We start from the raw sequence: 13,661 nt of genomic DNA on the forward strand, positions 1-13,661 counted from the left end.
AGGGGAAAAGGACAGTCTCTTCTATAAGTGGTATTGACAAAATGGATGTCCATATGCAGAAGAATGAAATTGGACTCTTATCTCACACCATATACAAAAAAATTAAAACATATTAAAGATTTAAATATGAGACCTGAAACATAAAACTAGTAGAATAAAACATTGGGGAAAAGCTCCATGACATTGGTCTGAGCCATGATTTTTTGGATATGACCCTAAAAGCACAAGTAATAAAAGCAAAACTTATAGACAGATGGGATAGTATCAAACTAAAATGCTTCTGAACAGGAAAGGAAACAACAGAGTGATGAGACAACCCATGACTTGGGAGAATATGTTTGCAAACAAAATATTTGCCAAAAAAAAATCTGACAAAGGGGCTAATATAAAAACTGTATAGAGAATTCAAATACTTTCATAATATAAAAACAAATGACCTGATTAGAAAATGTACCAAAAACCTAAAGAGACACTTCTCAAATGAAGACATACATATGGACAACAGGTACATGAAAAAATGCTGAACATTACTAACCAGGGAAATGCAAATTAAAACCACTTTGAAATATCACCTCATACCTGTTAGAATGACCATTATCAAAAATATGAAAGATATGCATTAGCAAGACTATAGAGAAAAGAAAACCCTTGTATACTGTTGGTGGAAATGTAAATTACTATAGACACTTTAGAAAATAATATAAAAGTACCTTAAAAAACTAAAAATAGGGCCAGGTGCGGCAGCTCACACTTATAATCCCAGCACTTTGAGAGGCCGAGGCGGGTGGATCACCTGAGGTCAGGAGTTCGAGACCAGCTGGCCAACATGGTGAAACTCCATCTCTACTAGAAATACAAAAATTAGCTGGGCGTGGTGGTGTGTTCCTGTAATCCTAGCTACTAGAGAGGCTGAGGCAGGAGAATTGCTTGAACCCAGGAGGTGGAGGTTGCAGTGAGCCAAGATCGCGCCATTGAGCTCCAGCCTGGGCGACAGAGCAAGACCCCACCTCAAAAAAATAAAAACCAGAACTGCCACAGTTTTCAGCAGTCCCACTACTGGGTTATATATCCAAAGGAATTGAAATCAGCATGATGAAGAGATAGCTGCACAATCTGCAGTCTTGTTTATTGCAGCATTATTCACAATAGCTAAGATATGGAAGCAACCTAAGTGTCCATGAGCAGATGAATGGATAAAGAAAATGTATGTATTCAGTGGAATATTACTCAGCCTTATAGAAGACAGAAATTCTGTCATTTGTGACGTGGAATAACCAGCTAAGTGAAGTAAGCCAGGTGCAGAAAGACAAATACTGCTACTGACTTTGTACATCCCACTTATATATGGAATTTTAAAATGTTGATCTCATAGAAGCAAAGTAGACTGGTGGTTTCTGAGGTCGATGGAGCATGGGGGGATGAGGAATGGGTAGATGTTGCTCAAAGGGTACAAAGTTTCATTTAGACAGGAGGAATAAGTTTTAGGACTCTGTTGTACACCATGAGACTGTAGTTAATAATAATGTATATTTCAAAATTGCTAAAAGAGTATGTTTTAAATGTTCTCACCACAAAAATTTAAGTATGTGATATATATGTTAATTAGCTTGGCCACTCGACAGTATAAATATAAATCAAAATACCACATTGTACCCCATAAATATATACAATTATTTGTCAACTAAAAAAATTTTTAAGTCATTGATACTTTTAGCCATTGTACCGAAAAATTTTTCGAAGTCATTGATACAACACAATAAGATATCACTAAATACCTACAATAATGACAACACCAAATTGGTCACAGTGCAGAGAAACCAAATCACTCTTATATTGCTGGTGGAATGTGAAATGGCACTGCCACTCTGGAAAAAAGTATGGCGATTTCTTAGAAACTAACATGCACCCACCATATGATGCATGTTTACACTTTTGGGTGGGCATTTATCCTGGAGAATTGAAAATTTATGTTCATACAAAAACCAATGTACACAATGTTCAATAGCAGCTTTTCTTACAATAGGCAAAATCTAGAAACAACTCAGATGTCCTTCAGTAGGCAAATGGTTAAACTATGGTATATTACTCAGCAGTAGAAAGGAAGAAAATTTTAAAATAATAGATTCAGGGGATACATACACGTTTGTTACATGGGTATATTGTGTAATGCTGGGGTTTGGGCATCTGTTGAACCCATCAACCAGATAGTCAACATGGTACCAAACAGATAGCTTTTTAACCCTTCCCCCACTTTCCTCCCTACTTTTGGAGTTGCCAGTGTCCATTGTTTCCACCTTTATGTCCACGTGTACCCTCTGTTTAGTTCCCACTTATAAGTGAGAACATGCAGTATTTGATTTTCTGTTTCTGCATTAATTCACTTAGGATAATGGCCTCCAGCTGCATCCATGTTGCTGCCAAGGACATTATTTCATTCTTTTTTTAAAGCTGTATGGTATTCCATGGTGTATATGTACCACATTTTCTTTATCCAGTCATCCATTGATGGGCACTTAGATTGATTCTATGACTTTGTTATTGTGATTCATGCTAAGATAAACATACAAGTTCAGATGTCTTTTTCATACAATAATTTATCTTCCTTTGGATAGATAGCCAGTAATAGGATTGCATAGTAGTTCTATTTTTAGTTCTTTGAGATATCTCCATACTGTTTTCCGTGGGGGTTGAACTAATTTACATTCCCACCAACAATGTATAAGCATTCCCTTTTTTACACTTGACTGACATATATTATTTTATGACCTTTTAATAGCCGTTTTGACTAGTGTGAGATGGTATCTCATTGTGCTTTTAATATGCATTTCTCTGATGATTAGTGTATTAGTCCATTTTCATGCTGCTGATAAAGACATACCTGAGACTGGGAAGAAAAAGAGGTTTAATTGGACTTACAGTTCCACATGGCCGGGGAGGCCTCAGAATCATGGTGGGTGGTGAAAGGCATTTCTTACATGGTGGTGACAAGAGGAAAATGAGGAGGAAGCAAAAGTGGAAACCCCTGATAAACCCATCAGATCTCATGAGACTTATTTACTATCATAAGAGTAGCATAGGAAAGACTGAACCCCATGATTCAGTTACCCCTCCTGGGTCCTTCCCACAGCATGTGGGAATTCTGGGAGATACAATTCAAGTTGCAATTTCGGTGAGGACACAGCCAAACCATATCAGTGATGTTGAACATTTTTTCATATATTTGTTGGCCACTTGTCTGTCATCTTTTGAGAAATGTCTGTTCATATCCTTTGCCCATTTTTTAATGGGGTTTATTTGGTTTTTTTCTGGTCAATTTATTTAAGTTCCTTATAGATTCTGGATATTAATCCTTTGTCAGATGCATAGTTTGCACATATTTTCTCCCATTCTGCATATTGTCTGTTTCCTCCATTGAATGTTGTGCAGAAGCTTTTTAAGTCCCATTTGTCAATTTTTGTTTTTGTTGCATTTGGCTTTGAGGTCTAAGTCATCAATTCTTTGCCAAGGCCAATGTTTAGAATTTTTCCTAGGTTTTTGTCTAGGATTTTTTAGTTTGAGGTCTTACATTTAATTTTAGTCTTTAAGTCATCTTGAATTAATGTTTGTATATGGTGAAGGGTAGGGACCCAGTTTCATTCTTCTGCATATGGCTAGCCATTTTCCCCAGCACCATTTGTTGAATAGGGTGTCCTTTTTTCATTGTTTATTATTGTCAACTTTGTTAAAGATCAGTTGAGTGTAGATGTGTGGCCTTGTTTCTGGGTTCTTTATTTGGTTGCATTGGTCTATGTGTCTGTTTTTGCACCAGCACCATGCTGTTTTGGGTATTACAGCCTTGTAGTATAGTTTGAAGTCAGGTAATGTGATGCCTATGGATATGTTCTTTTTGCTTGGGATTCCTTTGGCAATTCAGTCTCTTTTTTTGGTTCCATATGAATTTTAGAATGCTTTTTTCTAATTCTTTGAAAACTGATGTTGGTAATTTGATAGGAATTCTGTTGAATCTGTAATTGCTTTGGGCAGTATGGTCATTTTAATGATACTGATTCTTCCAGTACATGAGCATGGAATGTTTCTCCATTTGTTTGTGTCATGTATGATTTCTTCCATCAATGTTTTGTAGTTCTCCTTGTAGGGATCTTTCACCTCCTTGGTGAAATGTATTCCTATGTTGTTGTTTTTTTTTTTTTGTGGCTACTAAAAATGGGATAGAGTTCTTGATTTGAGTCTCAACTTGAATGCTATTGGTGTGTAGAAATGCTACTGACTTTTGTACATTGATTTTGTATCTGGAAACTTTACTGAAGTCATTTATCAGGTCTAGAGGTATATTTAGAGTTTGGGAGGTATATCTAGGGTTTTCTAGGTTAAATTACTCATGTAATTTGACTTCCCCTTTTCCTATTTGGATGCCTTTTATTTCTTTCTCTTGTCTGATTGCTCTGGCTATGACTTTCACCACTATGTTGAATAGAAGTGGTGAGAGTGTACATTCTTGGCTAGGAACAAACTTTTGATAGGGCAAATATTGTATGATTCTACTTAAGTACTTAGTATAGACAAATTCATAGCGACAGAAGGCAGATTATAGATTAATAGGTGGTTAACCTCTGTTAAACTACTGAGAGGGGACATGGGGAGTTAGTGTTTAATGAGTTAGAGTTCTGTTTAGGATGATGAAAAAGTTCTGGAAATAGTGACAAAGTTTAAACAATGTTGCAAACATATTTAATGCCATTGAATTGTACACTTAAAATAGTTAAAATGGTAAATCTTGTGTATATTTTATCAGTATAGAAAAAAGGAACAAACTTTTGATATGTGCACCAACTTTGGATTTTAAGGTAGAAAAAGCCAATCTCAAAAGTTATATGCTTTCTGATTGCTTTTATATAACATTCTTGAGATGATGAAATTATAGTGATGGAAAAAAGAATACTGTTTGCCAGGAGGGAGAGAAGTGGCTGTGATTTTAAGAGTGGCATGAGGGATCCTTCTCATGGAACTGTTGACCAATTTGAACATGTGACAAAACTGCATGTAACTGAATAAACACACAACTGAGTCATGTTAAACTGACAAAATCTGAATAGGGTAGGCCTTATCACGTCCATTTCTTGTACTACAGATATACTAGTACACTGAGGATAATTCGTTGAAGGATTTATAGTCTCTCTATATATTACTCCTTATAATACATGTGAATCCAAAATCATCTCAAAATAAAAGGTTTTTTAAAAAATGGTAAGGGAAGCATGTGCCTACTATATATATTGTTTCACTGAATTTTCACTTCAATCTTTGAGGTAATTATTTTTACCCAAAAGGTACAGATAAGGAGAGTGGGACTCAGAGCTTAAAGCTTTTGCTCCACTAGTTTCTTCCAATCTAACTCCCAAACTCACCTGAGGTGACTAGACTGGATGAGCCTCAGCTGGGCCTGGGCATAAACTGCTCCTCAGCCACCGCTTAGCAGCTTTCAGCACAACCCTCAATGAGGAAGACTAGAGTTGCTCCCAGCTCTCTTCCTTGTCCAGACAAGTTGTTATAAACAACTTTGGTCTCAGGGCATTTGTTGTTTGATGCATCATTGAGTCTTTTCACACAGTATCTGTCAACAATTAAAAATAAATAGGATTATTTTTCCTCGGAACTCTCAGACTTTCATCTTCTTCTCCCTTCCTGATTCTTCTCCGTGCTTCTTCTTTTAACAATATAGTGGGCCAGGCATGGTGGCTCACGCCTGTAATCCCAGCACTTTGGGAGACTGAGGCGGGCAGATCACAAGGTCAGGAGATCAAGACCATCCCGGCTAACATGGTGAAACCTCGTCTCTACTAAAAATACAAAATATTAGCCGAGTGTGGTGGCAGGCGCCTGTAGTCCCAACACCCCAGCCTGGGGGGGGGGGGCGGAAAAAAAAAACACCAATACAGTAATACTTTAAATTACTAACTTACAACAACCAAAACTCACTTATACTTATATACATACTAGCTTTTCTGGGTCTGTTTTATTTTCAGTCTTACTTGTGGAGGGACAGGCTTTGTTACCTAAATGCAGAATCGTCACTCAGCATGGGCAGATTCTTACTGTCTTTCTCCCTCTATTTCTATCCTTCCTACCATCACTACATAGATTGGCCATACTGTTTATAGATGTTGTGCCTGCCCCTGTCGTTTTTTCATAGCTCCCAGTTTCTGTATCAGAAGTGTCCTGATTTGAATGATAAATTACACGATTATCCACGCCAAAAATCATTGATCTGCCTTCTTTCTCATCAAGAAAGAAAAAAAGATTAAGTAGAACTTAAGATCTACTTTATAAATCTTTATGCCCCATATCTTGTTTGGTTGATGTGCTTGGTTTTCAGAAGCTGAGATTGACTCACATTACCTCAGGAAAAAGAGGATTTATTGTAATGATACAGTGGCACTTGAATTTCAGCCACAGGCACCTCTGTGAACCAATCTATACTCTCATCTTTCTCTCCCAAGTCACCTGGTCTTTCTCTCTAATTACCTGCTTTTAGTGTGTGTGTTTGTTCTATTTTCTCATTATTGCCTACTTTTTTTACTTACTGATATTTTCTTATTCCTTTAAATTCAATATTTGTACCATAGTAATCCTTTTTGGCCTTTCTAAAGGTCTGAGGTTCTTAACCTGAGATCCATGAATGCTTCCAGAATACCCCACACTCTAAAAATATATGTTTATACATGTGTGATTTTTCTTAGGAGAAGATCTATAGCTTTAAACAGTCTCCCAAAAGTCTAAGACATTAACTTTTCCTTTTCTGTCCTTATTGATAACTAGTATTGAATCTTTAAAGTTCAGTTCCCAAGAAAGAGGCTCTGGCCCAGCTCATCTTTTTCTACCAGGTTACCAATCATCTACTACACTGTGGATTAACTACCCTTATGTCAGATGCAATCTCCTGATCTAACTATTTCTGTATGATGAGACATGCTGCTTATACAATAAAACTGATGAGTGTTACTTAAAAAGATCCATGGGAGTCTGGGAACAGTAAGTGGCATTACCAGTACACTTTATTAAACAAATACTTATTTAATACATATCTCTGGGCAAGACCTCATGACTTGCTCTGTGAAATAAACAGAGGAATTAAGAATCTTGGCCTCAAACAAATGGAAACAACCCAAATGTTCATCAGCTGATGAGTAGATAATGTTCATAAAATAGAATATTATTTGGCAATAAAAAGGAATGAAGTATTAATACATACTGCAACATGGATGAACCTTGAAAACATGCTAAATGAAGGAAACCAGTCACAAAAGAGTGTGTCTTATGTGATTCCATTTATATGAAATGTCCAGGATAAGCAAATATATAGAGACAGAAAGTAGTTTAATGGTTGCCTAGGACTTAAGGAGGTAGGGAGGATATGGAGTGACTTATAACAGGCCTGGGGTTTCTTTTTGGTGTGATGAAAATATTCTAAACTGTGGTGATGGTTGCACAACTCTGTGAATATAGTAACAATTGAATTGTATGCTTTACATAGGTGAATTTTATGATATGTGAATTATACTTAGTAAAGCTGTTAAGGAAAAATAATGCTGGCCTCAAGAAATTTATAGTCTGGGCTGGGCGTGGTGGCTCACGCCTGTAATCCCAGCACTTTGGGAGGCCTAGGCAGGCAGATCACGAGGTCAAGAGATCGAGACCATCCTGGTTAACACAGTGAAACCCCATCTCTACTAAAAAAAAAATACAAAAAAATTATCTGGGCGTGGTGGCGGGCGCCTGTAGTCCCAGCTATTCGGGAGGCTGAGGCAGGAGAATGGCATGAACCCGGGAGGCAGAGCTTGCAGTGAGCCGAGATCTCGCCACTGCACTCCAGCCTGGGTGACAAAGCGAGACTCTGGCTCCAAAAAAAAAAAGAAATTTATAGTCTGTAGGAGTATAAATGTACACAAATAATTATGAATTGAAAGTAGAAAATGGTTGTAATTGCTATTTAAAAAATAAGATATGCAGTGAGTCGAGATTGCGCCACTGCACTCTAGCCTGGGCGACAGAGCTAAACTCCATCTCAGAAAAAAAAAAAGAGTCTATAACATGTTAATACATTTTACCTATTGGTCATGGGATTCAACTTTAATTCTCTGACAGAGATGAAGTATTTATGGGAAGAGGGTATGATCATATACAGTTTCAATAGATGGGTTGGAGATCGGGTATTTCATGAGAGAAGTAGAACTTGAATTAGAGCATGAAGCAATAACTATTTTTTTGTTTAAAAAAAGAAGGGCATTCCAGGGCTAGAGAACATTGAGAATTGCAAAGCTGTCTGACACTTTATTGTTAGAAATAAAAGCCAGAAAATAAAGCAAGAAATTGAGCTTGACTAGAATATTATTCACTTTAATGTATTTAACACTTGCAGTGGCCTCGTATCCTGGATTTTTCATAACAGCTCCAATTCAGATACTCCTTTCTTCTCCCATAAGCACTAGATGTTGAAAAGCATCTTGCTGAACCTGGGGAGGGCACATTTTAAATGTTGATCAAAAACAATTATACTTCTTCAATAGCTCATGTGAACTCTAGTAGACCAGTGAGGCCTAACTTAAATGCCATACAACTACATTATGATTGATGTCTGCCAATTTCCATGTTGTCATTTGAACATAATTAAATACATATTTTTGAGCTATTCAAATTTAATTCTATTTAAATTACAAAGTGAAGCTGGGGCATTGTGACGTATTTTAGGTTGGTGCAAAAAGTAATTGCAGTTTTTTGCCATAATACTACTTATTGCACCCTTCCCAGAAAAAGGGCACAACTAAAGCCTCCATATGTGCCTGACATTCTAATCATAGCAAGCACTATTATTAAGAATGTATGTAGCTATTAAGAAAAAAAAGTATGCAGCATAAAGAGATGATTATGTGACCTCTTTTGCTAATTTGGGCTGCTTTCCTGGAGAACATTAAAATATCCTGGAATTTCAGTATGTCAACATCTAAACTGTGTCTTCCAGACTGCATGAAACAAAAGCTATATGGCTATAAAGAGAAAATATTTTGGATAGCATGGTATGCATTATTATAGATGTTTACTTTATAAAAGTAGCTTATAAATCTGGTGTTTTAACATTTATAAAAATGAGAATTTACCAGGTATTTTAAACAGTTAGATTCTGTGGTTTAATAACCACTTTTAAATTAATATGTTTCAGTTCTGGAGGTGGTTTTTGGCAAACCTGGCTTCTGGTGGAGCTGCTGGGGCAACATCCTTATGTGTAGTATATCCTCTAGATTTTGCCCGAACCCGATTAGGTGTCGATATTGGAAAAGGTATGAGATTTTTAGAAATACTAACTTTTCCTTCTTTGCATTTTGAACCATCTGTTATTTATTGTGATTAATTGTGCTATAATAGTGTTACCAGATAAAGTCTACAAACTTTGTTCTCAACCAAATGGTGGAGTCATAGGGCCTAAAGTATATTACTTGCTTCTTTTCCCTTAAAAAAGGGAAGGAGGGAAAGCCTGTTGTAACAAAAAAGTGAACATAAAAATGGCTTATAACTTAGTCCCGTTTTTTTTCCTAGAAAGCCCTTCCTAGATTTTTTTCCACGCACTTAGTCCTGTCTCAGCTATGGCTCCCTTCTAGGTTAGATGCACAAATCTCATCCTAGGGAATCCCTTTGCCTCTATCCTTACTTAAATATCACATCTTCCCATTTTTGTTATTACACTCTTGTTTTTTGGTAGAGTATATTCTTTGGTAACTTTTTGAGAAAGAGTGAAAAAAATAAATTGAGCTCTTACATATCATAAAAAAAGTATTTGTCTTACCCTCTCAAAAAGGATAAGACATATATAAAAGTCTGAGTTTAAAATTATTTTCCTTCACAATTATGAAAATATTACCCTGACTTCTAGTTTCTAATGTTGCTCTTAAGATACCAATTTGCTTACCCTGGATCCTTTAGTATATGTTTTTTCTTTTTAGTTTCTTTCTATCCCTGATCTTATATTTCACAATAAAATATCTTTATATGAATCTTTTTTCAGTGTTTGAGTGATTGCAGAGGTCACACAACTGGCTCAGTTAAATCTGGAGCCTTGTGTTCAGTTCTGTGGATGGCAGCACAGTAAGTCATTTGGCTGCTCAGGGTGAGGTTGTGGATATTGAGCATCTCCCTGCTCCTTTGCTTTCATCCTGGAAGTAGTAGTTAGTTCCTCTAATTTCTAAGTCTTTCTGAAGTTATTGTGATCAAATGGCTTGCTTCCCAACAGTATCTTCCTCTGTAAGAAAATAGGTTCAACTTTTTCTGCTCTATTTGGTGAATTACCACTCCTCCCTATTCTCTCCAACTGGCAAAATTTTGTAGATTTCATTCTGTCATGTTCTCTTATTGGCCTATCTGGCTTTAAACCTGTTTTATTTCATTATTATTAATGTAATAGAGTTTCTTTAGGGTACAGAGATTCATTCAACAAATACTGAGTGCCTTCTGGAATACAGGGTGCCTGCAGATACAGGGCGTGTGTGAGTGTGTATATGTGTATATATATGCACACATATTCACACCCCACCCCCCATATAAGACTAGAGCTCAGGTCGTGTATGAGTGTGTATATGTGTATGTATATGCACACATATTCACACCCCACCCCCCATGTAAGACAGAGCTCATGCCTCATGTACCTAAGAGTCTAGTGCAGGACACAGGTAATAATAAATTAATAAATGACTAAAATATATTGTCACTTAATGATAAATGCTAGGGAAAAAAGTTAGAAGAGAGTGATACCAATTTTAAATAAGTGATCAGAAAATGTCTCAGAAGGGGTGGCAGTTTGAGCAAAAATAAAAATGTGAGTTTCATCTATTTAACTGTAAGTTGAAAGTTTATTTTTATTAATAGGAGGGTAAAAATAACTCAATATTATCTTGCTTTAAGTTCCATAGTTTTGTTTTCTCTTTCAAATCAGGAAGATTTAATTTATTTTGGAAGATTACATTGTACATATATAATAGTTTTAAAATTCTGTCAAGGAAAAAGAAAAATAAAACCAGAAAATACTAGAAAAATATGACCCCTTCATATGAAATGTTAACTATCTTAAACTATCCTTACTAGTTTTTAGCTTTATCTTTTTGCTTTCAACAGTCCTAGAGTGTTTGTTTGTTTGTTTGTTTGTTTGAGACAGTCTCGCTCTGTCACCCAGGCTGGAGTACAGTGGCATGATCTCAGCTCACTGCAGCCTCCACCTCCCAGGTTCAAGCAGTTCTTCTCCCTCAGCCTCCTGGGTAGCTGGGATTACAGGCGACCACCACGACGCCTGGCTAATTTTTGTATTTTTAGTCGAGACAGGGTTTCACCATCTTGGCCAGGCTGGTCTTGAACTCCTGACCTCGTGATCCACCCACCTCAGCCTCCCAAAGTGCTGGGATTACAGGCATGAGGCACTATGCCCTGCCAAGTTTTTCATTTCTAAGTGTTTCTTTGTTTTGTTTTGTTTTGTTTTAATAGAGACAGTGTCTTACTCTGTTGCCTAGGCTGGAGTACAGTGGCACAATCATAGCTCAATGAAACCTCCAACTCCTAGTCTCAAGTGATCCACCTGCCTCAGCCTCCTGGCTAATATTTTTTTTATTTTTTGTAGTGGCAGGGTCTCACTATGTTGCCCAGGCTGGTCTCGAACTCCTGGCCTCAAGCAGTCCTTCTGCCTTGGCCTCCCAAAGCACTGGAATTACAGGCATGAACCATCTCACCTGGCCTGTTTCAAATTATTTTCTGAACCTCAATTAGTAACTTCTGGTAACTTTAATAAAATGCTTTAAGGCAGGTTGTTTGAAGTAAATTGTTTTCATGAGAGATTAATATTTTCCATTTATTTCTTTTGAGATATTACCTGAAATCTTGATTATCTGTAAAAGAATGGGAGGATTTTGATTTGTGCTTTCTTTGTTAGATTTGTAAGTGGGAATTTCAGATCATTTAGATCTGTAAAGGTTTGATTAAAGTGTTTATTGGATATATAATGTTGCTAATAGATTTTAAATGGCTTTATTTTAGGTCCTGAGGAGCGACAATTCAAGGGTTTAGGTGACTGTATTATGAAAATAGCAAAATCAGATGGAATTGCTGGTTTATACCAAGGGTTTGGTGTTTCAGTACAGGGCATCATTGTGTACCGAGCCTCTTATTTTGGAGCTTATGACACAGTTAAGGTAATCTGGGGGCTTTAACTTGGACATATTAAATATATGGTTTCTATTTATTTAATTAGTAATGTTTTCAGCAGATATGTTACTTTTAATTATAAAAATAAAAATCAGTGATGAAATAAGAGAGACATGAAATTCTGCTTAATCATGATTTTGCCATAACCTAACTAAATTATAACTGCCGTATGGATCTGACTTTAGTTATAAAGCATGTATCTAAGTTTTTGAGGTGTTTTCACTGTACATCACATTGCAAATGAAAAACATGCTAATTAAGCTTACATCATAATCAAATCATTGGTATATGGAAAGGCATTTTCTAACAGTTTTTCTGATTTTATATTAACCCTATTATCACTTTTTTATATGCAAATAATCAAATGTCATTTTGAGAAGTAGGCAAAGCAAAATTAATTAAATAAATGCTACCATAGCTTGGTTATCTACTGGATACTGTTAGATTCTGTGTTGTATTCTCCAGGTTGTTCTGCAATTTACCTTTTCATTTCAGATTTTAAGAACACTTCCATGTGGTAGGGAAAAGAAAAATTGTAATAATGGCTACCAATTTTTAGCTATTACCTAGTTCTAGGAACCTTTTTTTTTTTTTTTTTTTTTTGAGAAGTAAAGTGGGACCAGGGGGCCATCACGACTGTGGAGGCTGGGAAGGCCCCGAGCTCTGGGAGCCCACACTATTTATTGGTAATCCAACAAAGAAACAGGCGGTGAGAATGTGGGGGTGAAAAGGGCAGGCACATGATCTACAGCTATGACAGTTTAGCATTTATATGGAACATGTTCCGCTACTTGAGATAACGCGAATACAATGATCTAGTAGCCTAGGAGGGCTAGAAGCAAGGAGCCAGCAAGTCTAGACACATTCCAGAGGACATTATGTCAGACATGCAAGCCCTGCCTCAGTTTTTTCCCCAACGCTCAGCTTTTTCCCAACAATACGGAAAAAAATTGAGAGATGTGACTTATAAAATGTTTAAATTTCTGACAAAAACAAAGCTTCAAAATTTCTGAAACTGGGGAAAATATATATGTGTATAGGACAAAAGATTAATATCTTTATATGTAAGGAACTTTTATAAATTCACATGGGGAAATATGCAAAGGAAGAATCAGGCATTTTAAAAAGAAATACAAATAAGAGCTCCTTGAAAAATTAATGATTCCAGGCTGGGCATGGTGGCTCATGTCTATAATACCAGCATTTTGTGAGGCCTAGGCAGGCAGATCACTTGAGGTCAGGAGTTCAAGACCAGCCTGATCAACATGGTGAAACACCACTCTACTAAAAATACAGAAGTTAGCCAGGTGTGGTGGTGGGCACTTGTAGTCCCAGCTACTTGGGAGGCTGAGGCAGGAGAATTGCTTGAACCCGGAGGGCAGAGGTTGCAGTGAGCCAAGATCGCACCACTGCACTACAGCCTGGGT

At 36.7% G+C, this 13,661-nt stretch overlaps 1 protein-coding gene across 1 annotated transcript in view; it reads left to right on the forward strand.

Annotated features, from left to right (window-relative positions):
• Nucleotides 1-13,661, forward strand: part of SLC25A31 (solute carrier family 25 member 31) — a 46,728-nt gene that overhangs the window by 24,965 nt on the left and 8,102 nt on the right. Inside the window, exons 3-4 of the mRNA XM_032147099.2 lie at nt 9,215-9,332; nt 12,067-12,221. Coding sequence (XP_032002990.1) covers nt 9,215-9,332; nt 12,067-12,221 — 273 coding nt within the window. The remainder of the gene's footprint in view (nt 1-9,214; nt 9,333-12,066; nt 12,222-13,661) is intronic.

This window comes from Hylobates moloch, unplaced genomic scaffold (assembly GCF_009828535.3).
Source record: "Hylobates moloch isolate HMO894 unplaced genomic scaffold, HMol_V3 SCAFFOLD_3, whole genome shotgun sequence".
Lineage (NCBI taxonomy): Eukaryota > Metazoa > Chordata > Mammalia > Primates > Hylobatidae > Hylobates > Hylobates moloch.